Below are 23660 nucleotides of genomic sequence, written 5' to 3'. Positions count from 1 at the left end.
GACAAGCTCACGCCTCAGCCCTGTCTTGAGAAGCACAGGTTTCCTTTGCTTTATTTTCTACTGTCTACTGTTGAGTTTGGAGCTACTGGTAAAACTGGGAAGAGAGGCCTTAGTTCTTAAAATGCTAACAAACATCAACTTACTAAGATGTTCAGAAGATTAACTAGAGTTCTTCAATACTTCCCAACTTCTCATCTCTCAAAGGCTTTAATTTCTCTGACATTTAGTCTACAACACGTCATGCACCAAAGGACACACATCAAAGGACAGAGCAAGTGAACAAGATTCAAATGCATGTATTGAAGGCACCTATAGATGCTCTGTATTTCTTTAATAGGTCTTGGCTACTTAGAGCTCTACACAAGAAACTATGCATAGTCGGATGCACATTTGTAATCCCAGAGGCTCAAGAGGCTGAAGTAGGAGGATCATAAGTTCAAAGCCAGCCTCAGCAATTCAGTGAGGCCCTAAGCAACTCAGTGAGACCCTGTCTCTAAACAAAATAGTTTTTAAAATGGCTGGAAATATGGCTCAGTGATTAAGTGACTCTGAGTTCAATTTCTGGTACCCCCCCAAAAAAATGATACTACACCTAAAATATATGATCTATTTTTCATTACTGTGGAAAGAAATTTAACTTAACAAATCTGGTTGGGTCCATTTCTTCCCATCCCCATCCATCCCTTCCAAGATGAAAAATTTTAACCCTGTTCACCAGCTCTTCCTCAACTGTTACCATTACTATATTTGAGCTCTGTCATTTTCTTATCTAAACACAAAATGGTAAAACAGTTTATTTTTGGAGGCTGAAGACGGTATGAAGAGATATGAACTGTAAGACTAGAAAAACGCCGCACCACACGACACAGATTACCAAAGAGTTTTTCCACTTTATTACAAAAGGCTGTGTGTTTATATAGGTCTAAGGAGAGGTCGTAGGGCTGAGGTAGATAACAGGTCGCCCGTTTATTGGCAAGCTCTTCCATATGTCAGTTCCGGAGCCCAAGAAGTTAATTCAAATTGGGGCTAAGGCTTCCCACCAGCAGGGTTTGAACACTGGCGCCGGCAGGAAGGTTTTGCGCCAGTGAAAGAAACAAAGAGGAGAAGGAGGGTCGTTAGACGCCATGCTGGGGTTTTTCTCTGGGATGCGGCTGCCGTTATGTTTTCCCAACATGAACCAACTAAAAGTAAAGGCAGAAATGCATATTTCTTATGGATCTTTTTTAAACCTACACTCCTCTGCTCTCCTGGCTCTAAGGAGACACACAATTTGGTATCCAATGCTTGAACGAAACAGACAGTGAATACAGCAAGGTCCATGAAGTCACAAAGTCACAAAGTACAACTAGGCCATGAAAAATAACTAGTATAGGGGGTTAATTCACACGGTAGTTGAACTGAACAGTTTATTACCTGGTGGGTCAATGCTTATCTCCACTTTTGCCCTCTTCCATTTGGTAAGAGATAAACTTCACAATCTAATAGGTTATAAAACTGTTCTTGCAGATGACTATAAAAACTTAAACTCAAGCTTCCTGATCACTCAATGCAAGTCAAAATATCTTGCTAGAAGCAAATTATACAATGTTTAAAATTAGTGTACATTCAAAACTGTTTCCTAAATTCCTGAAGTCTTCTAAAGTTGTATATTTCCTGCCTTTCTTCAGCAGTTTACTGAATATCTACAATATCCCATGCTCTGTTCTGGGCACTGGGAACACAAATTAACCTCAAATGGTCTCTGATCTTGAAACACATGCAAAAAGTCAAGAAGGTACTGTACATGTAATTGTAATAAAAGGGAGTTGGCATAACGGTGAAAGAAAACAGGGTGTGATGTTGGAACATGGAGTGGGAACAGGAAAGAGAGCAGGGAAGGATTCCTGGAAGAAATGCTGTCCCAGATGAGTCCTAGAGAAGAAGAGGTATTTATTCAGGGGAAGGAATGTTCTAGACAAAAAGAAGGGCAAATGCCTAAGGCACAGAGGCATGAACTGCATGACGGACACTTGCCCAGGGGTGAGGGTGGATAGGAGCACATGAAGAACCCCACGTGCTATCCTGGCGTGTGTGTGTGTGTGTGTGTGTGTGTGTGTGTGTGCGCGCGCGCGCGCACGTGGAGGAGGGAGGGGGGGTGTCAGATCCACTGAAGGGTCCTACTAGGGGGTAACCCAGACAGATCTGGTGTTAGATTCATCACTCTAGAAACTTAAGGTACAAGAAAGCCATTCAGAAGGTGGGAGGAGCACAGGCAGGGCCATTTCCTAATTCCAGATGGATCACTATTAGGAATGCACCGATTCCTAAATATCTCCTCTAGAACCACTGTAGGGTTGCCATGAACAGATCGCTGGGCCCAGGGGACAGTCTGGAAACTCACGCACACCACTGGCCATTCACAGTCTCTCCTCTGGCGTGCCCCTGAATCACAGACTGTCCTGGACCCCTGCTGGCTATACACCAAGCTGTCCCTGACAAACCATAAGGTGAGAGTGGGCAAGTGGATATCCTCCTCCATCCACATTTGCTTTGTAATTCAAGTTCTGGAACCAAAGCTACTAATACATCGTAGAACAGAGCCCGCCAAATACATGTCAGGTATGTTGCACCTGTGCTGAAGGACGGGAACAAAGAGACAAACGAGATACTGCACTTTTATTGCCTCTGCTTTTCCTAAGTGCTGAAAGCACTGTACTGCAGGTCCTGTTCCCAACCACACACGTGAGCCCTCGTCTCTGCTTCACCCTGAATCTTTTGCCTCCTCCACCCTCTATTCATCATCCAAAAAAGCCAAAACTGTGTTCCAAATATCCTTCTATAAAATGCTCTCTTTTTCTGTCATCAAAACCTTCTTCACAGCCACGTTGCCAAAATGTCACTTCCTCTCTTTCCCAGGCCATTTCCTTCCATAATAGCCTCTTCTCATGCCTTAATTCCTATAATCATCATTATTCACTTTGCTGTTATATTCCTTGCACTGCCATTCAGATCAGCTGGAACATCCTTTAAGCCCAGGCCAAGGTGCTGCACTCTCCAGTCCCACTGGGATGCTCACAACAGGGCGCCTGAAGTGTGGGTGAAATCAACCTCTCAGGAACAACAACCCCTTGGATGCCCAGTGAATTTCCCAACAGGTGTTTTCATCCGGGTAAGAGAAAGGCCCCAAAGGCCTTCTGTAAACAGACTGAGGACAGGTTCCAGATTGAAGAGGAAAATTACGCCTCAAGAGGGAGGAAGGGGAGGAAGGAGAGAGAGAGGTAAGGAAGGACAAAAAGAAGAATGGAAAGATGGAAGGATGGAAGGAAGAGGGAAGCAAGGAAGGCCGAGGTGAAGTTCAAGAAATGGCAGAGCCAACAATATGACTGACCCCCACATTACCAATGACTGAACTCCATTCCCTCTGACAAAGAATTCTCACCTTCAACTCAATACTTTTCTTTGCTAAAAGGAGGGCTAGCTGCCTGCACTATATTTCAATAACCCAGAATGCCTGGTAACGCTGAAGTCCTTCCTGCTGAACGGGAAACTGAATCACAGGAGCCTGAGACCAATACTTCTCCTCTCAGCAATGCGCAAGAGCAGCACTGGTGCACCACTAAGGCAGGTCAGGCTGACAGCACCCAGCAGCCCTGGAGAAGGTCTGCCCCGGAGGGAGTCAGACAGCAGGTGACCCACCCCCACACAGCCAAGGCGTACCACATCCTCAAGAGTGACACAGAACACCGGGCAGAGCACATCGCAGTTACCCCAGGAGGAAGGGTTATGATCAAAAACAATATACACAAATTAACCAAAGGGGCCCCGGCGCGAAGACGATGTGTTAGAATGACAGGTGTGGTCAGCCAAGTGAAATGAACGACTGAAGCTAAAGAAGGTTCCTAACAGTTAAAAATGAGCATAAATAATTAAATACTTTAATATACACATACTAATCCATGATAATACCATGTACCTTATGAACACAAAATAATAGAGAAACTTAAAAGGTAAAGAGAGGAGTCAGGCCTTCTAAAACACTACTGCCAGCCACATCCAGTGGCTTCTCCTCTCAGCAATGCACAAGAGCAGCACTGGTGCGCCACTAAGGCAGGTCAGGCTGACAGCACCCAGCAGCACCCAGCACCACTAGGCACACAGATCCTTTTCGGGCTCATGACCCTAATTTGGAGCCACCATTATAAAAGGCTTTAAAAAGTGCAAAGCCAATCCCAGCAGCTCAGGAGGCTGAGCCGAGAGGATTGAGAGTTCAAAGCCAGCCTCAACAAAAGCAAGGCCCTAAAAACTTCAGTGGGACCCTGTCTCAAATAAAATACAAAACAGAACTGGGGATGGCTCAGTGGTCGAGTGCCCCTGAGTTCAATTCCTGGTACCAAAAAAGAAAAGAAAAGGTGCAAAGCCAAAAGCAATTACTCTAATTATCTGGGAAAACTCCTAAATTACTTCCACCCTTTACTAAAGCAGATGTATCCTCAATGTCCACAGCAAATCCATGAAAATCTCAGATTTGAAAAGAGAATGGAAAACACACAAAAATAAAAAACCTTGCCAGCATTACACTGGACAACAGAAGGAGCTGCACAGCGTGTCGATCCAGAAGCAGAATTGGTTTTGTTGCTTTTTGATCTAAACCATGTCCCCTATAATTGCTGTGATTTACAGGCTCAGTGCCTTAACCGTGTGTTGTTTCCAGCCACAGGAAGGAACTGGATAGTCATTAAAAAAATTGTCACATAAATAGCCACTTACCAGCTCACCTGCGGAGTGTGATGCTGGACACTTGGAGTAAAGAATGCCAATTTTGTTTATTTTACTACCTGTGAACTCCCTAAGGAAAGGAGCAGGCTGGTAAATCTTCTCAACATTCAACCCTTTATTAACCACATTAGCAGATCAGGGAAAAGTCAGAGAAGAAAAAATAAATCATGGGGTAAAAAAAAACTTTTTATAATCAACTTTGGGATGAAGGAGACAGATATTCAAGACATCTCCCTTCCTTAAAAGTACATGGGATTTGGGGCTGGGGTTATGGCTCAGAGGTAGAGCATTTGCCTAGCATGTGTGAGGCACTGGATCCTCAACACTTCATAAAAATAAATAAATAAAGGTATTGTCTCCATCTACAACTAAAAATATTAATTTTTTTAATGGAATTTAAATTGCCTGAAACTGGTAGAACACTGAGGTCACATCCATGGGCTCTGGAGTCAAGGAACAAAGGTCCAGGCACTGCCTGGGTACCTCACTAGTTGTACATGTTATTTAACCTCTGTAATCTTCCATTCCCTCGTCTGTAAAACAAGGAAGTTAATACCACCTACCTTAGAGGTTTGTGAGTATTAAATGATATAAGTACTCAGTAAATTCTTAAGAAAAGTGTACTTTAGTATTACCAGAGTTTAAAGACTGGATGGAAATCAGCAGGGAAGTGGGAAAGGGAGGGGAAGTTATTATGATCAAGCATATTGCAAAGTGATGTAAAAGTCACTGTAAGAAACATCTGTTTTTCCAAAAACATCTAAGGAATGTGCATGTTCTTTAAATGCTTTTGTAAAAACCACAGTCTTTAACAGAGACCTGTTCCAAGTAAGCAAGATGAGAGGTTCCTTTTCTTCCCATCTGAAAGGTTTCCCTCCCTCTGCTTTTGGAAACCCAGTTATCTGTCACAGACATAGGAAACCCTGGTTTGGGGTCATGATGGCTCTGGGGTCACTGAGGCCAGAAGGGAAGGTCCAGCTCATCCTTACCTGTGCCCAGTGGTTCTTAAATACGATCATGCATGTTTCCGGGTCAACTCCCTGCAGACTCACAGCCTGCTGGAGTTTGCTTTCTGTTGAAACCGATGACATCATAAGCCTTCGAAGCCTCTAAGTCATATTTTATTTTCATGAAAATGTGGGAAGCAGTCACTAACTTCCAAGTGTCATATTAGAAATGTAACTTCTTCACTTTTTTATGGTCACCTTCTGAAACCTGTGAAGACAAGACAAAAGGTGCATCTCATTATGTTGACCTATTTAGGATGCTATGATGTTTAAGACCAGTGGATAGACATCCTCAAAGTCCAACACAGAAAAATATGTATAAAATATATTTATACTCAATCCCAGGGCTTTCCTATTTTCCTTCCCCTTGCTACTCAAAATATTAAATGATGGCATATAAACCATACGCATGAATTAAACAATTTGGAGATTTCTTCTCTCTACTACAACCAACCACAAACCCCAAGTTATTATTCTAAATCACTCAAGTTTCTATAAGCAAGAAATTATGATAGAAATGTTTATGGAGTCTCAAACACTATTAAAAGGCAAACTATGAGTTAACAGTGATAGAAATAAATGACTTAATGCAGCATCCAGACTCCCAGGCCTAACATGACCACATATTTTTTTAATCAATGCCTGTCATAATGAAGTTAAAAATATTCACATTTTATGGCTCCAAACTAAGTGAAGGTTTCTAATTTGTCTGAAAAACAACAGAATTCCAAGTAACCTTGGCAAATGAGAGAGAGAAATGATCCATCAAAAACATGATGGTGCTTATTAGCTGTGAGAACAAGGTAGTGCACTTACAAATGAAGAATGAATTATGTGGATAAAACACAAAGAAATCCTGACTACAACAGGGGCAGGAGGGGGAGAAGATATTGAGGTCAGCGTGTACCCTGAATATGATCCAGCTGTGTGGTGCTTTTCGACAAAAGCAATAACATAGGAGTATTATCTCACCAGCTTGATCAGCCCAGGAAAGGACCAGGTAGAGTTCAGAATATTATTTCCTTTATTGTAGAGACTGGAAAGAGTTCAGGGGGGAAAAAAAGGTAATTGCAATTACAGAGCACTGGAAAAAAAATGCATGATAAGAGTTAAGTTTGCAGACTTATGCCAAAGCAAGAGGAAAAAACGGTATTTTCCACTGAGTAATATGAAGGGTGTTACCAGAAGATCAGCCACGCCTCTAACAGTAAAATGCAAAAAGCAAGCGGGCCGGAGGCTAAGACCCGGGTTAGACTTGGGGTTAGGTTCTTTGCGGGGAACAGAATCCCACACTGGAAAATTCAGAACAAGTTCTTCTGGGAGTGAGGAATGAACACTGAAGGACCTTTAAAAAGACTTTTAGGACATAAGAACAGGAAACTTGCAAGAATTAACATATCTGGGGAAAGAAATATTGGCTTCAGAAGAAGATTAAGGTATACAGAGAGGAGGGCCTGCTGGAAGACCAGGCAAACCACACACTTGAGGAAAATGGCTTTCGTGTATTTTATTATTAAAATTGGCAAATTCCCCCACCTAGCATTCCTAATAATACAAACATGCTGTTCTCAATAAGACACTGTTTATTGCCAACCATGCCTTTTGCCACTGAGAGGAATATTTTATTGGGTTCCTGTGGTGTTCTGCAAATCAGGAGTGCCCCTGACCCCATGCACAGGTTACGCCTTCTCCCATCCCCTCAGTCGCTGCCACTCCTCATGATCCTGCTGCCAGTCTCCCACCTCACTTAGGTTACCTGGCCAGCCTTGACATGAATTTAAGTCCACAGCCCTGTTTTAAATGGTAAGAGATAAAACAAGACTCTTGAATCAGTTTCCTCGTGGTCCTAAACACTGTGTTTCTGCAAAAATGCCAACGCCTTTTATTCCGACAACATCGCCATAATAATAAGGAAAATCAAAGTGTTTTAGTTTTTCTCAGAGGTTGAAAAGTACAAGACTTCCTGAGAGGCTTTCCAGCTTCAGGATTCTGATTTGTCTTCAAAGGTAGGAGAGGAACATGCATCACACCAATTGCTTCTAAATCAAAAACAGAAAAAGATGCCTCCTAAGATCCTTTGAGTTAGTTCTCAAGGAGAATTTACCTGCAACCTTTTCAGGGATATAAGAATGTAGTTAAGACAGGACAAATATCTCAGCCAATATCATGAGCTTTGATGAAAAAAGAATGTTAAGTTTTGGGAGTCCCTATCCTGGGGAATCTCTTTCTTGGAAATTATATTCTTCTATGTGCTGGCTATAACACAATCTCTAGCCCTGTTCCCTTAAGAAACATGTTTTTAGTTTTTTTTGTTTGAAATCCTGAGGAATGAACCCAGTGGCACTCTACCACTAAGCTACAACCCTAGTCCTTTTTATTTTGAGACAGGATCTTGCTAAATTGCCTACAATGGCCTTGAATTATCAATCCTCCTACTTCAGCCTCCCGAGCAGCAGAGGTTATGAGTATATACCACCTGAAATCAGCATATTTTCTACCAAAAAGGCATCTTGTTTGGTTTATGCTTATCCAATCATACTTCAGAGACTTGTACCTGAAGAATCAAATGTGCCATGAATACAGAACTACAGCATAAAGAAGACTTGGGAGAGAATGGACGAATGAAGCAAGTCAAGCTAAATGTGAGAAAGAACAATGCCGGAGATCCTACCAGTGGAAATACTACTGAACACACCCTGGCACCAAAACGTTGGGTGTTTCCATTCCTTCTCTCATTCCCACCTTAGAGCACGGGAACTCTGGCAAGGCCCCAGGGCAACAGAGAACTAAAAGAGGGAGCTGCACATTCCTAAGGGATAGGAAGGAGGACGCCACCTCGTCAAGCGCCAAGGCTTTCCACGCATAGTCTGCGATCTTATCAGTCTTTACTTCTGTCCTTTTTGCACCCATTCCAGGTATTTATTAAGCTCTCAGATCACAGCTAAAGAACCAAGTGAAGTATGGAGCACAGACCTGAGCAAAAGGCTGACAGCAGGTAAAAGAGGTGGCAACCCCCAGAGTCCCAAGTGTGGCCATTCTCAGACCTTCTCCCTCTTGGCCCCTTCTCTCTCCAGTGACTGCGGCCAGGAATGTTCAGAGCGATGCCTGCTACTGGGGGCACACATCCAGCCTGTTCCTCCCCTAAATACACACTCGCCCAGCAACTCAGACTTCATGCCTGAGAGACAGCTCTACAGACTGTTCAGACCTTAAGAAGTGGATTTGGCTTTTTCTTTCTTCAAACGACCAACACCAAAAAATACCCAGAGGACTCTGTCTGCAACAGTGATCATATGTGGCTTCGTGGTGTGGTTACTCAGATTTTGGGTTGGGAGAGGAAGGGCAGAGAAAAATGGCCAGACAAAATACATGTATAACAGCCCGCTATTTCTACACAAATTCAACACTGCAAAGACTGAAATGTCTATATCATTTCCAAAGACGTTACCAACTGGCCATGTTTATATCTCATTAATATTATATATAGAAATACTTTCTTCCCATCAATAAAGAAAGAAAATTCTATTAGATATTGTTGGAGACAGGGATAACTGACATGGAAGGATATGTATCTTTATTTGCCCTTTTTTTTAAAAGGGAATATATATCTTTTATTTGACTATGAAAAAAGAATAAGCACAGACTTCCATATCACAGAATTATAAAATGCACCATATAATTCTAAAAATGTAGATTCCAGTCGACTAAATCACACCTCTTTTCAATGTAAAAATTTCTCCACCTCATTCCAGTCTAATTTCAGGCTCTCTGCAAGGCTGTAACATTTAGGAAAGCTATAAATGTGTCAAAATCACATTTTTTCCCTGAATTATCAATAACTACATGTCCCTCTCTCACAAGCAGACTAAGCTCAAATTATAAACATTTTAGCATTCAGTAATACATAATCTCATATGATCCTTCAATTCTTTCATCTATTTAAATATAATATCTTTTAATAATGAATTGTTTTTGAAAAAACCTTAAGGGAAGAAAATGGGATGGCCACCCTGGGGGGGAAGGATGCAAGGAAAAGGTGTCCTGAGAACTCTGTGTTCAGAGTAAACTCATCACACCTGCAGGCCTATGGGGGGTAGGGGGCACACCGACACACACACACACACACACACACAGGCACACCGAGACACACTCAGAGGCACACAGAGACACACACACACACAGAGGCACACCAACACACACACACACACACACACACACACACACACACAGAATTGGAAGACAAGAAAAAGGACCTTGATGGAGCAAAAAGAAGGAAGGTGAGGTGGAGAACACAGGGAAGAGCGTCCCAGAGACCACAGACCACCACAGACCACAGACTGAGCCCTTCCCTGGTGTGTTACATGTGGGCAAGAACACCCAGGCCTCGATGCAGATGCAGGGCGGGCTCCCTCCCCACCTCCCCTCCTGGTTCCTCCTGGTAGTACTGGGTTTACAGCACTCAACTGTGCTGGGTTCACAGGACTAAGCCCCAGTACTATCAGGGTGGGTTTACAAAAACGGCTAGAGAATTTAGGCAGAGTTAGAAGCCAGGGACAAAGGGTAAGGGCTAAGTGAGCAGCTCAGTTCTCCAAGCCTGCAAGTTCCAACTTGGGAACCTGATCTCTGACCTGACGACGCCCCAGGGATCCAGTTCTACCTGTGGTTCCAAGGAGCTGTGAGGTCTTGAGCAAAACTCACTTGGAGAAGGAATTAGAACTAAGTCACCATTTCTTGGGTCTCTTATGGCTCAACCTGTTATTTTATGTACTTTATTGAAACTGTTACATGGTTGGGGAGGGGTCATTACGCAGACATTCAAGAAGAATAAGAGCCTTTGTCCACAAATCTTCCACTGTAAATGAGAGATATCTGTATTCTTTTTACACTTCCCTTAAGAAATCCACAGCACAGAAATCAACTACCTCAACAGAATTCTGTGATGGTTGTGGCTTCCCATACACACCCCATTTCTTTCTTTTTTCTCTCCCGTGGGTTGAAAACCTCATTGTTTTACCATGCACATTGGATGGCCTGAGCTGGTGCGACTGAGGGCTGAAAAGCCTATTACTGTAAATGTGCTTACCATGTGCAATGCCATCTAGGGTGAAGACTCTTCAAATACTGGGACACCTGAAGAGAAGTGAACCTTGTGCCTTCAATTACAAATAATTGGGGGGGATTCATTTTGGGTCAAACTACCTCACACAACCTCTTCTTAGAGCCTAACGAAATCTTATTAAACCTAAATCCTCACTGTGCTCTAGTCCCCTGGCCCAGTTTCCTTCCCTCTCTTGCCTTAACATCACATGGCAACGCTGGGCAGTGTGACAAATGGAGCCAGCATCTACCAACCCCCGACTCCTAGGCCTCTCTCAATGCACCACCGTAGGACTCTGGTCCATTCATTGTTCCAGTGAAGCAGAACCTCCTTCAGTTCCATTGACTTGTAAGTCATTGGTTAACACACGGTGTGTGCACAAAGAAAATCCTCTCACTACACCCATTCCAAGTGGTTTTAAGCTTTGACAGATGCATGCCTCAAAGTAGGAACAAGACTGCAGAACACTGTTAATGCCATGAAAGCACCCCACCAGGTTTACACCTTCATTTCACAAGAGCAGATGGCCAACAGACCATACCCATGCTCTGGGCAACTGAATGATAAGCAGAGCACATGGAGAAGGGAAAATCAAACTGAGCATCCAGATTCACTCCTGAAATTTTGGGGGGACATAATTTTTAAGGCTATTTAAGAAAGTAAGCATATCAACTGCTCTCCTTCAAGAAAGTTTTGAAAGCCACCTCAAAGATGCATTACAGATTTTTTTTTTTAAATTAAGAGTCCAAAACAAAGGCTAATGGCCATTGCAGATCCTAAAATATTACTGAAGAGATGGATGTGGAATTTTGTGACTTTCATGATAACAAAGAGCCAAAGGAACATGTTTAATCAGGGTCATATGGATGTGGGGATCTCACAGTCTATCAGGACAGACCCTAGGCACATCCTGATAACCACTGGTGCTCTCTAACTCCGTGCTATCTTTGGAAGCAGTGTTTAAATAGTACAGTTGCAAAGCTCCTACATATTCATCAACAATGGTTTTATGGTTATATAAATTATGGCAATTCCAATAAGAGGCAGTTCTTAATGGAAAGATGGCCAGGAGGCACATGGAACAGCACACAAAGTACAGCCACTGTTCGTATAAGAAGCCAGCGTCTTACTGTAACTATGTGCTTATAAACACAGAGTGGCCTCCACGAAGACTCAGCAAGGCTAAGGGTGCTGCCTCAGCACAGGGGCACTAGGTGGCCAGGGGACAGCAGGGGGACAGAGGCTCACTTTTCACTGTTTAAATTTTGTACCAAGTTTATGTACTACTTAGCAAAACAAAATTCTTTGATTTGACAACATAAAAGCAAAAGAACATCCTAAACAATAGGGGAAGTCCCTAAGTCCAACTTAAGTACAGCCATTATCTGTCCTTGAAGTCTCTTCTTAGTCCTATATAAAAGGAATGTGGCTGCAGGATGAGCGTGATCTGACAGGTGCAGATAGGGAGAGAAGGGTCACTTAGTGGAAGATGCTATTTGACTCAATTATAATGACCACAAGATGTTTGAAAGGTATTTAATACAAAACCTACAAAGGAAAATAACTACAGTTGTCCCTGGTATCCCTGGGGGACCAGTTTCAGGATCCCGCAGATAGCAAAATCTGCAGATGACCAAGTCCTACTTGTATGCTTTAGATCATCTCTACATCACTTATAATACCTAACGCAATTTAAATACATGGAAATCATTACACCATATTGCTTAGGGATGGGAAAATCTGTATGTATTCAGTAGATGCAACTTTTTTTTTCTCAAATATTTTTAATTTGCAGTTGGTTGAATCTGCAGGTGTGGGACTTGCAGATACAGAGGGCCAGCTGCATATCTGTAATTATACAAGTTGTCAACTTCCAATGGAGTGAATATGAAGGGAAATAATGCATCAGGAAAGTGTAAGGAATTCAGAAGGATGGTAGTCTTATTTTTAATGAGCACTGTTTTCAATGGTTATTTTAATATTATTTTCCAATAGTGCTTGTTAAATTAAATTCATATAATTTTGGGCTGGGGCTATAGCTTAGTGGTAGAGCGCCTGCCTCACACACATGAGACACTGGGTTCTATCCTCAGCACCACATAAAAATAAATAAAATATATTTTTAAAAATATTTATATAATTTACCTTTGGCTTATGAGGTTAATATCTCTAGGAATTTTTAAAGTTAATATTTTGCCAAACTCTTTGTCAGACTACGTCAGTGGTTCTCCAAATAAGATCTGAGGGATGCCGAGGCTCCCCCTATTTACAGGGGTCACCAAGGGTTCTCTCTTTTTTTTTTTTTAACCAAGGGTTCTCAATAATTTTTTCAAGATCCTCTTTCTAAGAAAAAACAAAATCAGTCAAAGTAAATGTAGCTTACAACAAAGATTGCTCAAATGAAAGAAAAAAAAACTTTCTGCATTGCAACTTACTGTAGCTACACTTGAGTTTCACTAGTCACAAACCTTAAAATTGGCATTTCTTTTTAGGATATTTTATATTAACATGGCAAAACCTATTCCTTCAGACCAAGATTTTCTCTAAAAACCAAACATCAATATGCACCTATAAATAAGTTTCTTAAACTTTCTCTTTTAAAAATATTACACTCACTGTAGGCACAGTGACTCAGGAGGCTGAGGCAGAAGGATCACAGGTTCAAGGGCAGCCTGGACAACTTAGTAAGACCCTGTCTCAAAATAAAAAATAAAAAGGGCTGGGGATATGGCTCAGTGGTAGAGAACCCCTGGGTTCAATCCCTAGTATCACAAATAAAATATTTATATATATTACATTCATCAGCTACAGATCTGACTGCTGTAAGCCTTCAAGCATCATTTTGTGGAATTCTGAAATAGAATTTGGCAAGAGACTGGTTACCACTGAACAGAGTGGTACTGTACCTCACTGAGGGGTACACACTCTTCCCCTTGTACAGAGAGATGTGCACATTGTTACAAGCCCAAATCTATCTCTGCACACAGATGTTAAGTATTAATTATCAGTGGCTTCCTTCAGAGACCCCACAAGAGAAAGAGCTCTGAGAACTTGCCATTAACAGTTATGGAGGCTCCAACTCCGCTTGGGGATCCAGGATTAAGGCTTACCACCTGCTGTTCCAAAAAAATAAAGTAAAACAGAAACGATTCCTATCAGGCAATTCCTTCGCGGCAGCAGGGATGGCTTATTGACAGCCACCACCACCCAGCCAAGCAGACCTGCCAAGACTCTCCTTGTGGAGAGGGAGGATTAGTTTATCCAGAAGCTCCAGAAGCAACTGGGTAGATCACAATTCTTCCACCTCCCGTCTACACTTGCCCCTGGAGTGACGGGCACAGACCTGAATGGCGTCAAGCCATCTACACTTCTGAATTAAAAACTCTTCTCCACTATATTAACGTGTGTGTATCAATGTCTTTTGTACATGGGCAGGGGCAGCAAAAGCAAGCAAAGAAAATCAAAGACAGTGTTCTAAATTAAGTTTTCCTCCAGATAGATTTTGCATTTGGTGCTATTTCTCCCTGGAGTTGGTGCTTCAGGTAAAACACAAGGAGCACGAATGCATAGGGGTTCCTGCTCCCCATAAAAGCAAGCTGCATTTAGAGGTAACGAACTGCCAAAAGCAAAGGAGTTGTCAGGAAGGTGTGCAAGTGAAAGAGGAAGCTGAGTACCTCCCTTTATTCAGCAAAAAGTGATTTTATATAATACTAACACATAGTTCCATAATAATTCGCCTCCATTCTGTGTCCTAGGGAATTACCAAACATTGATGATCTGACCCCTTACTATCAGAGTGTAGCTGCAACTTATCTGGGGGTTGGTTCTAACATCAGTGTCTAAGATAAGGCATGAAAAGGTTCAAAATAACTCCCAAACACCCCTTAGCAAAGCACTTGCTAGAAACCAACAGACATCTTTTTAAGTTGCAAAATCAGTTGTAAATCCAACAAAACAGCATGTATTTCGGTCAGGCTGTACGAAAGCAATGTGTGTTTTCAAATCCGAGACTCAGAGATACCCACACAACCAGAGGTGGCTGGAAAGTGGACTAAGCAAGAACACAGCAGAGCGCACATGTACACTACCTAAGAATAACCCCTGCACCTGTGAACCACTATCCTCCCTCCCTTTCAATCCCTGTTTTTTTTTTGCAGGGAAGGGGGATGCAGGAGTCAAGGACATATATATAAGTCATTACACAAGACTGGCGCTTTCTTCAGAATTACCACCCTGAGGGAGCTTCACAAACATTAATAACACCAAAATCTGCATAAAGTGCCAAGTACATTATGTTTCCTGCTTTCATATCAAAAGGAATCTAATACAGGCAAACCATCCAAGAGACAACTCAAGTAATATTAAAGAGAGATGTTTCCATTAAGTAAACATGCCTCTGTTTCTAAAATATTTTAAGTTTACACTCACAAACAGAGCACACAAACACTGCCAATCGGCAGCTCAGTAATAAATATCATGCTCTGCAGAACGATTTTCACAAGTAAAAGAAGGCATAATGATAGAATAGGAGCCAAGAAAATGTAAGCACCTGGGCTTCAGATACAGCTGATCATGCTGACGTTAACCTTTATCTAATCAGCCCACATGGATACCAGCAGCAGCGGCTTCCAGCCACTTCTGGGTTCCTTCTGTGACAAATCTAAAGAGAATTTTTACTTTAAATCTGACCATTTTTGCTTCTAGGGGCTTCCAAAAATACATTTAATCATAATTAAGTTACATTTAAAATACTAGAGTACTTACTTAGCACCAGAGCATATCTCACACATTATATGTTGTTCATTGATAATCAAGTGATTAAAAGTTGCCATGGCCTTTTTTGTCATGTTTTGAGAATTTAAGCCACAAAATAAGAAAAAGGTAAGAGGACTGCTATGATGTTGGAATTAAATATTTTACATAATTATTTCACAATAACATCTTTAGTCTAACACCATCAGTATTCTATATTTATTGCCTACACAAAACCATAATTACTTGTTGATTGATCAAAATTACTAGTTGACTTGAGCAATTCAGCCAGCAGCAGCCTTCAAGGTAATTAGTCAAATCAGCAGTCTATCAAAGTGACTAATAAGTTTCTGAATCACAGATTAGACTCTAGAACATCACCATAATTTGTAGATTCAGTTCCAAAACCGTGATTCATCTTGTTAAACTCAAAGAGTATTTTCCTCATAATTTAATTTACTCTGTATACCTTTGAGGTTTTTCTTCCCCTTTAAGGAAAAAAAGAAAAGTGACAACAAAAACCAAAGCACAAAATTCACTGAAATCAAATCTTGTTTCAATAAAATAAGAAGACCAGGAAGACAGGCGGGAGCTGTTTATGTTATGTTTTGAGGGTGGACAGAAAGAAACAAAAATGGATTCTCACCAATCAAACCACTCCTCGGTGCCTCAAATTCCATTAAAGACCACAATTCTCTTGATTTGATGCCAATGCCTCTAAAACACTCTTACCCAAGAAGACTGTTTTTTGAAAGAACAAGGAAAGCAATACACTTAAAGTCTGGAGAAAATTTTCTTCCATTTACTAGGGTCAGTGAAACATCCATCATACTGAGACGCAAACACCTTACAGAATAAAAGATCAGAGGAGCTACACAAGTAGGAGATCAAAGCACCAGTGCCTCTGGGGGACCAGCAAGTAACAGTCTGAACAGGTCCCCCTGCGATTTCTCTCCTAAATCTAGCTTAGGAGGCCAGGGGAAGAAAGGCAAAGCAGAACATGCTATCCCCCCAAAATACTGTGATTAAAAAATAATTGATTCTAGTTTGGTGCGCGCTCTCTCTCTCTCTCTCTCTCTCTCTCTCTCTCAATAAAGAATCTTTTCGAAGTCATTAAACAGAAAAACCATATAATAAAAGTTTTACAAAAGCAAAAGTGTTCCAATTAGCTACACACACTAACTATAACTAGGCACACGAAATTATCTACTCATCATAATGGTACATCCAGTGGAAAGAAGTTACAACCATACTCAGCAAATGCTTGCGAATATGTCTCAAGGAGCTGGAATGCACTTAACTAACACCCTCCCTCGGCTCTAATTCCACCTGCTCAAGCTAACAGACACCACTCTGTCCAGGTGTGCCTCACATGCAAAAAGCACGTTGTCACCAAAAGTTGAAGGGGATAAAAGGCAAAATGTAAATAAAACATGCCCAATATAATATTAACAAAACTTTTTTTCACTAGTTGCCATGATCAAAGACATTATGCTGAACTAAGTGCCCACTAAACCCCTGCCTTGAATCTGACTGCTAATGCCTTTCTTCTCTAGATCTCTTGGTTTAACTCCTCTCCCCACTGCTGGGAGCCATTAGCCAAGTAGGTATGACAATTTCCTTGCCAGCGTACCCCATGTTGCAGTGACATTGAATGTAGGTGACCTTGCTCAAGGACCAAGGCGGATTAGGGTGTTCCCGGTTTAAGATAATCATGTTTAGGGCGTTCCCAGTTTAGGTTCCAGGTTTAAGGTTTAAGATTATTCCTGCTGGGAATAGGGTGTATCCTGCTGCCTGAGTTCCCCTTGAGTTCTCACGGGATTCAGAGTATATTTTGGGAGACAGAAGCCCAGTGGAGGTGGATTTGGGCAGAGAACGTGGATTTCCCCAGAACGTGTTTGTAGACGGCTGATGTGAGTTCGGGAATAAAGAGTTGCTGTTTGAATCTACAAGCTGTGTGGTGGCTCGTGATTGTGTGCCCAGCCAGACTGCGGCACCCCACGGTGACACGGGCTCTGATGTACTTATTTGAGGACCAGCTTCGGTGTTCTTGAGAGGAAGAATCCCATCTTTTGCTACTCATGAGGTGATTCAATAGGCATTTAATCCAAGTGCCCACGATGTGCAGAGCGGGATGTATGGTTAACATCCATTCGAAGGCATCAGGGACTGATCCGCTCACTGGGTGAGATCTGCCTCAACAAGCAGCGCCCTCAACCAGGAGAGAAGAGGGAGGCCATTTTTTTGAGCACCACCCTGAGCCAGGCACCACACACCCTGTGTGTTCACACACCCTGTGTGTTCACACCCCCAGCGAGGCAGGGACTGCCGTCCCATTTTACAGAAGAAACTCAAACTTAGAGAAAAGGGACTGGTCACATGGCTGGCATTCTAGAAGCAGAGTCAGGAGGCCTGGGCAGAGGGAGGAAGCAGATCAGGAAGAGTTGGGAAGGACTTCAAGGAGCGGTTCCCTCACCACATCTGTGTAAGTAGATTTCTGAGAGTGACAAAAGGAAGCACTTCAGCTAAGAGAAGAGTTGGTAATGTAGGATCTGATTCCCTGCAGTGCAGCTCCCCACAGAACAGTGCTGTAGGACAAATCCAACTTGCAAGGAGACTAGAAGACTGAGAACAGGAAAAACCACTAGTCAGTAACCACTAGTCAGCCAGTACTGCTACCACCACAAAGTATCAAACAGTCTAGAACATACATTGCTGGAGGGACTGCAAATTGGTGCAATCACTATGGAAAGCACTATGGAGATTCCTCAGAAAACTTGGAATGAAACCACCACCTGACCCAGTTATTCCACTCCTTGGTTCACCCAAAGGACTTAAGATCAGCATACCACAGTGACACAGCCACATCAATGTTTACAGCAGCTTAATTCACAATAGCTAAACTATGGACCTAGGTGACCTCAACAGATGAATAGATAAAGAAAATGTCGTGTATATACACAATGTAATATTACTCAGCCATAAAAAAGAATGAAATTATGGCATTTGTTGGTAAACGGATGGAACTGGAGACTACCATTCTAAGTGAAATAAGACAATCCCAAAAAAACCAAAGGCTGAATGTTCTCTCTGGTATGTGAATGCTAACACACAATAATGGTGGAGGGGTGGTAGAGGGAAATTCACTGGACAAAGAGGAATGAAAAGAAGGAAGGAAGGGGGACTAGGAAGGACAGTCGAATGAATCAGACATAACTTTCCTATGTTCATGTATAAATACACAACCAGTGTAACTTCACATCATGTACAACCACAAGAATGGGATCCTAGTTAGGATGTTATACTCCATGTATGTATAATATGTTAAAATATACTCCATTATCATGTATATCTAAAAAGAACGAATTAAAAAATAGTCTAGAAAACTTGGGTTTTGGCCACTACAGAAGTTGCATTTTTCTGCTCATGGTAAGGTCTAGCTATAGAGTCTAACTAGTTAGCAATTCTAATAGATATTAGAAAGATGAGAAAAACTGATGAGCAAAACTTTAAAAAAAAACACTAACCATTAACTATTTATTATATTCTCATGTCACTTTATTCTGAGAGGAGTTTATTAACTAAACTCCATTAAGAGATGTTATTACCCAAAATGCCAGTTCAAAAACTTGGTTTTCCCTTTCATTTGGCACCTACTGATCAGCATGAAGAATACTTGTATACACTCTGTAGTTTTCTGTATACAACTAAAATTAGCAAGTTAAAACATAACTATATGTGCCTTTCTATCAGTTTTTATAAAATGTAAGACCATGCAAAATTTTAAATACAAATTCAGGTCATTAATCACGTTTATCCTCACATTACATCCCTGTGGAACAGATTCTGCAATTTGGCTCATGGTTTCCTAAAATTTCTGCAGACCATGCTTATATCCCATACAAGATGGTCCCAGACTTACCTTCTTTCCTTTGGATAATTACAATACAAAGCACATTCCTCTGTGTGTAGTTTGGGCACCTGTGACTTGGCCAGGTTTCGAATTTAATACTAGAATAAATCACATCATGTATCAAGCAAATTATATAAGAAACTTGGTTCTACTTTTACAAGTTATGTACCAAACCTTCTATGTACATACACACATACACACTCTCTCTCTTTCTTTCTCTCACATGCACACGCGAGCGCACACAGTCTCTCACACACAGGATAATGAATTTGTTAGTGGACTACTTCTTGCACAGCTAGAAGACTATGTCTACCTGAAGACTATATTCATCACTCAGAGATTACCTAGTAGCCTCCTTCCCACACTCCCCTATCCTTTTACTGAATTTCAAGAGTTACAAGCACTGAAATAGATGCTCAAATATCCCCGCCCCCCGAGTTCCCTGCTAACTAGTTAGACTTTATAGCTAGACCTTACCATGAGCAGACCTTATTCTCCCAGCTGCAAGGAGTACCAGTGGACCTCAGCCCTTTTCAGAAACTGCTCTCTACTGAAGAGAGCCGCTTTGCCTAGAGTTACACCCTCCTTGAGGGGAGCACACATTCATAACTAAGGGTGGGTGGGACCCCCTCACTTCAACTCAGGACAACTCTTGAGGGGCCATCATATCTCCCTGGAGGGTTGACACAAGCCTTGGATGAGCTTTGGTGGCAGGCCATCATCACCTCTGTGAAGACCATGCCCCTTTCTTTCCACCCAAGATGATTCAGAGAGCAGACCTTAACAGAGTCCCCCTTCATGCAAGTGTCCATATCAGAGCCTGCACTCAGGAGGACCTGCAACAAGTACCACCAGTCAACGAAGACACTGCACATCTAAGATAATTAGACACATTTAGGAAAGAAAATAATTTTTAAAATAACATTTTTTGTGTGTGGTGCTGGGGATTTGAACCCATGGCCTTTTGGCATGCAATGCAAGCACTCTACCAACTGAGCTAAATCCCCAGCCTCAATAACTTTTTTTTTTAAAACGTTACAAGACTTTGATCACCAAAATACTCCAATGCTGCGTCAGTATGCTCAACCCATATTTTCCAATATTCAGCCCTTTATAATTCTGATCCCCAGACCAATCTTAAAAGAATTAACACCAAAAAATGGCTTTTCCTATTATATAAATTGTAAACCTCTATGTACTTACATTACATTGAAAAGCATTTACCCTTCATGTTAGGCTGTTGGCAATTTAGCTAATTTAAAAATAAATAAGTATCAACAATCTGGAGAACAAGGAAAATAAATTAGCCCAGTCACTCACTTGTTTCTCTTAAAAATAAGCTGTTTGGGGCTGGGGTTGTAGCTCAGTTGGTACAGCATTTGCCTTGCATGTGTGAGGCACTGAGTTTGATCCTCAGCACCATATAAAAACAAATAAATAAAATAAAGATACTGTATATGTCTATAACTTAAAAACTATTTTAAATAAATAAATTAATTAACTGTTTTGAGGGGTTGGGGGTGTAGCTCAGTGGTACAGCTTGTCTTAGCATGCATGAGGCCCTGGGTCTGATCCCCAGTACCAAATCATAAAATTTAAGAAAAGCCCTTTTCAAAGATTTTCTAAGAGGACTCTAATCATAAAAAGCAGAGAGTAAGAAGGAAGAAGAGTCCTTTACTCGACTTTAACATCCACTCATCTCCCTTACAAAAAGGCTATTCGTAAGCTATGTGAAAAGGACATGTGTCCTATACTACCTTGTGAGGAACTATGTTTCTGGGGAACTGTCTTGCCTATTAAACATCTCTCTGATATTTCCAAAATAGTTATCACTATAGTGCAACACAAAGAACACCGGACCAGGGGTCAGAATTCCCGGGTCCCAGTGCTGGTGCAGCCACTGACCTGTGGCACCTAGTGATTCCACCAGATTAATAATTCAGGGATCAGCAAGGCATGGTGGTGCACATCTACAATCTCAGTGGCTTGGGAGGCTGAGGCAGGAGGATTGTGAGTTCAAAGCCAGCCTTAGTAATAGTGATGCGCTAAGCAACTCGGCGAGATCCTGTCTATAAATAAAATACAAAATAGGGCGGGAGATGTGGCTCAAGGGTTGAGTGCCAGAGTTCAATCCCTGGTACCAATAATAATAATAATAATAATAATAATAATAATAATTCAGGGGTTGGCCGGTCAGTCAGGCAGCCCAGATTCCAGTACTAGCTTCATCCCTTACTAGGCCACATGACCTTGGGCATGACATTAAACCTCTCTAAGCCCAATGCCTCATCAACAAAATACAGATGACCATAATGTCACACCTCACGGGACAGTAAGGAGATTTGCAACACTGTAGGTGAGTGCTCAGCACAGTGTCTTCCTCATTAGGAGCACTAATAAAAGTGAGCTATCACTATTAACTAGCTTCCATCCAGGTCTACCAGAACCAGAGCTTTGGGGAGAAGCAGTGCTTCAGGCATTTAAAAAATAATGAATATTAATACTTTTTAAGATGTCAACTCGTTGCTTTTATCAGTCTTATATCCTAAATTTCCACAGGAGATTTTGCTCAAAAAAAGAAAGGAAGGAGAATGTCTAAGAAAGTTCAAACCCACTGGACTAGAAGATCTTAGAGCTTAAGCCTTATCTGCCTGGGAGCCAGAGGCCCACTCCAAAGGGCAGCCTTCCCCTCGGAGCTGCCATTTACGCAGTGAAGTAGAGAGGTGTGTCCAGACTGTTGCAGAGAATTCCTGAATCTGCACTGTATCTGTAGGTATTTCTGCCACTTCTCACACACACAGGATGAAATTGATGGTCTCCAGCCCTTGATGACAACTCTTCAGGAGACAAGACAGAGCCAACCACAAAAGACTGCACAAAAGCATGTCACACTATTCTTTCCTGGTTTCAGAACAGAAATATTCCACTCTAATCAGAACTGCCAACCTAGAGAAAGAACTGCCACACCATTTCCGAACTAAGGAACAAGTGGCGAGGCAGAGACCGGCTGCTAGAACTAAAAAATGGGACCAAAGGGAATGTCTCATAACTGGAACCTGAGAATCTGAATTTCCCTTGGCTCTTGAGGCCCGGCCACGGGCAGAAACAAAGTCTGGGCTCTGCAAGAGCAGAAAGTCTGGGGGTGTAGCTCAGTGGTACAGCGTTTGCCTAGCATGTCCAAGGCCTTGGGTCCCAACCCCAGCACTTAATGAATGAATGAATGAATGGGCAAGCAAGTGAGCAGCAAATGGTTTTGCTTTTGAGACAAAGCCTCTGTTATCAAACCTGGATATTTCCAGGGTTCTCCTCCTTTTTCAACATGCTTTATGTATATGTCCATGGTACTGGTCAAGTCAAGTACTCGCTTCCTCATGGCATTTCCAGATGCAGTAATGGAAAGGGAGTCTTTAGTCCTGGGTAACTTCTCAGATCTTGGCCTAGACCTCCACCACTAGGAAGCATTCCCAGAGGAGCTCATCTTCTGCCCAAGATTACAAACTCCATGATGACAATGTTGACCTTATTTCACTGTTTTATTTTGGTTTGTTTTTGTGGTGCTGGGAATTGAACTCAGGGCCTAGTGCATGTACAGCGAGCACTCTACCAAAAGAGCTATATCCCCAGCCCCTGCTGTGTTTTTAATTCCTTACATAAATGCTTGCCACATGATAGGCCCGTAAGAAATATTTGTTGAGTAAATTGATGAATGAATGAACAAATGAATAAGTAAGAGATGGTAGTTGTGCCAAAAATTTAAGCCCAGATTAATCTAGCATTTCCAAGATATTTAAACAACTGCAAGATATCCCCAAAAGATAAATGGGACAATTAAAGTTCTTCTCCTAAGCCTCTCAACCAAAAACACATTAAATAGTATTAAAGCATTCACTTTTCCCAAAATGTGAGAGGTTTTTCAGGGCAGGTTTCCTTTCTTTTCTCAGTACCGAGGACTAAGTCCAAGGGGTGCTCTACCACTGAGCTATGTCTCCAGCCTCTTTTACTTTTTATTTTTAGTCAGGGTATCACTAAGTTGTTAAAGCTGATCTCACACATGGGTGTACCACCACACCAATAGTTTTCTTTTGGAATTATTTAATTTTATTGGGAAATTTTAATTTGTCAAGATAATTCTTAT

The 23660-nt window shown here is 41.7% G+C and overlaps 1 protein-coding gene across 2 annotated transcripts in view; it reads right to left on the bottom strand.

The window, feature by feature from the left end:
• Window positions 1–23660, bottom strand: part of Fhip1a (FHF complex subunit HOOK interacting protein 1A) — a 242735-nt gene that overhangs the window by 88824 nt on the left and 130251 nt on the right. For both annotated transcript variants that reach the window (XM_015484474.2, XM_048813517.1), the window contains one exon: window positions 5745–5970. In XM_015484474.2, the coding sequence (XP_015339960.1) occupies window positions 5745–5849 (105 nt within the window). In that variant the 5' untranslated portion in view covers window positions 5850–5970. The remainder of the gene's footprint in view (window positions 1–5744; window positions 5971–23660) is intronic.

The sequence above is a fragment of the Marmota marmota genome, unplaced genomic scaffold, assembly GCF_001458135.2.
Source record: "Marmota marmota marmota unplaced genomic scaffold, marMar, whole genome shotgun sequence".
In the NCBI taxonomy this organism is placed as follows: Eukaryota; Metazoa; Chordata; class Mammalia; order Rodentia; family Sciuridae; genus Marmota; species Marmota marmota.
Note: the sequence above shows the minus strand (reverse complement) of the source record. Positions and strands in the feature narration are given on the sequence as shown.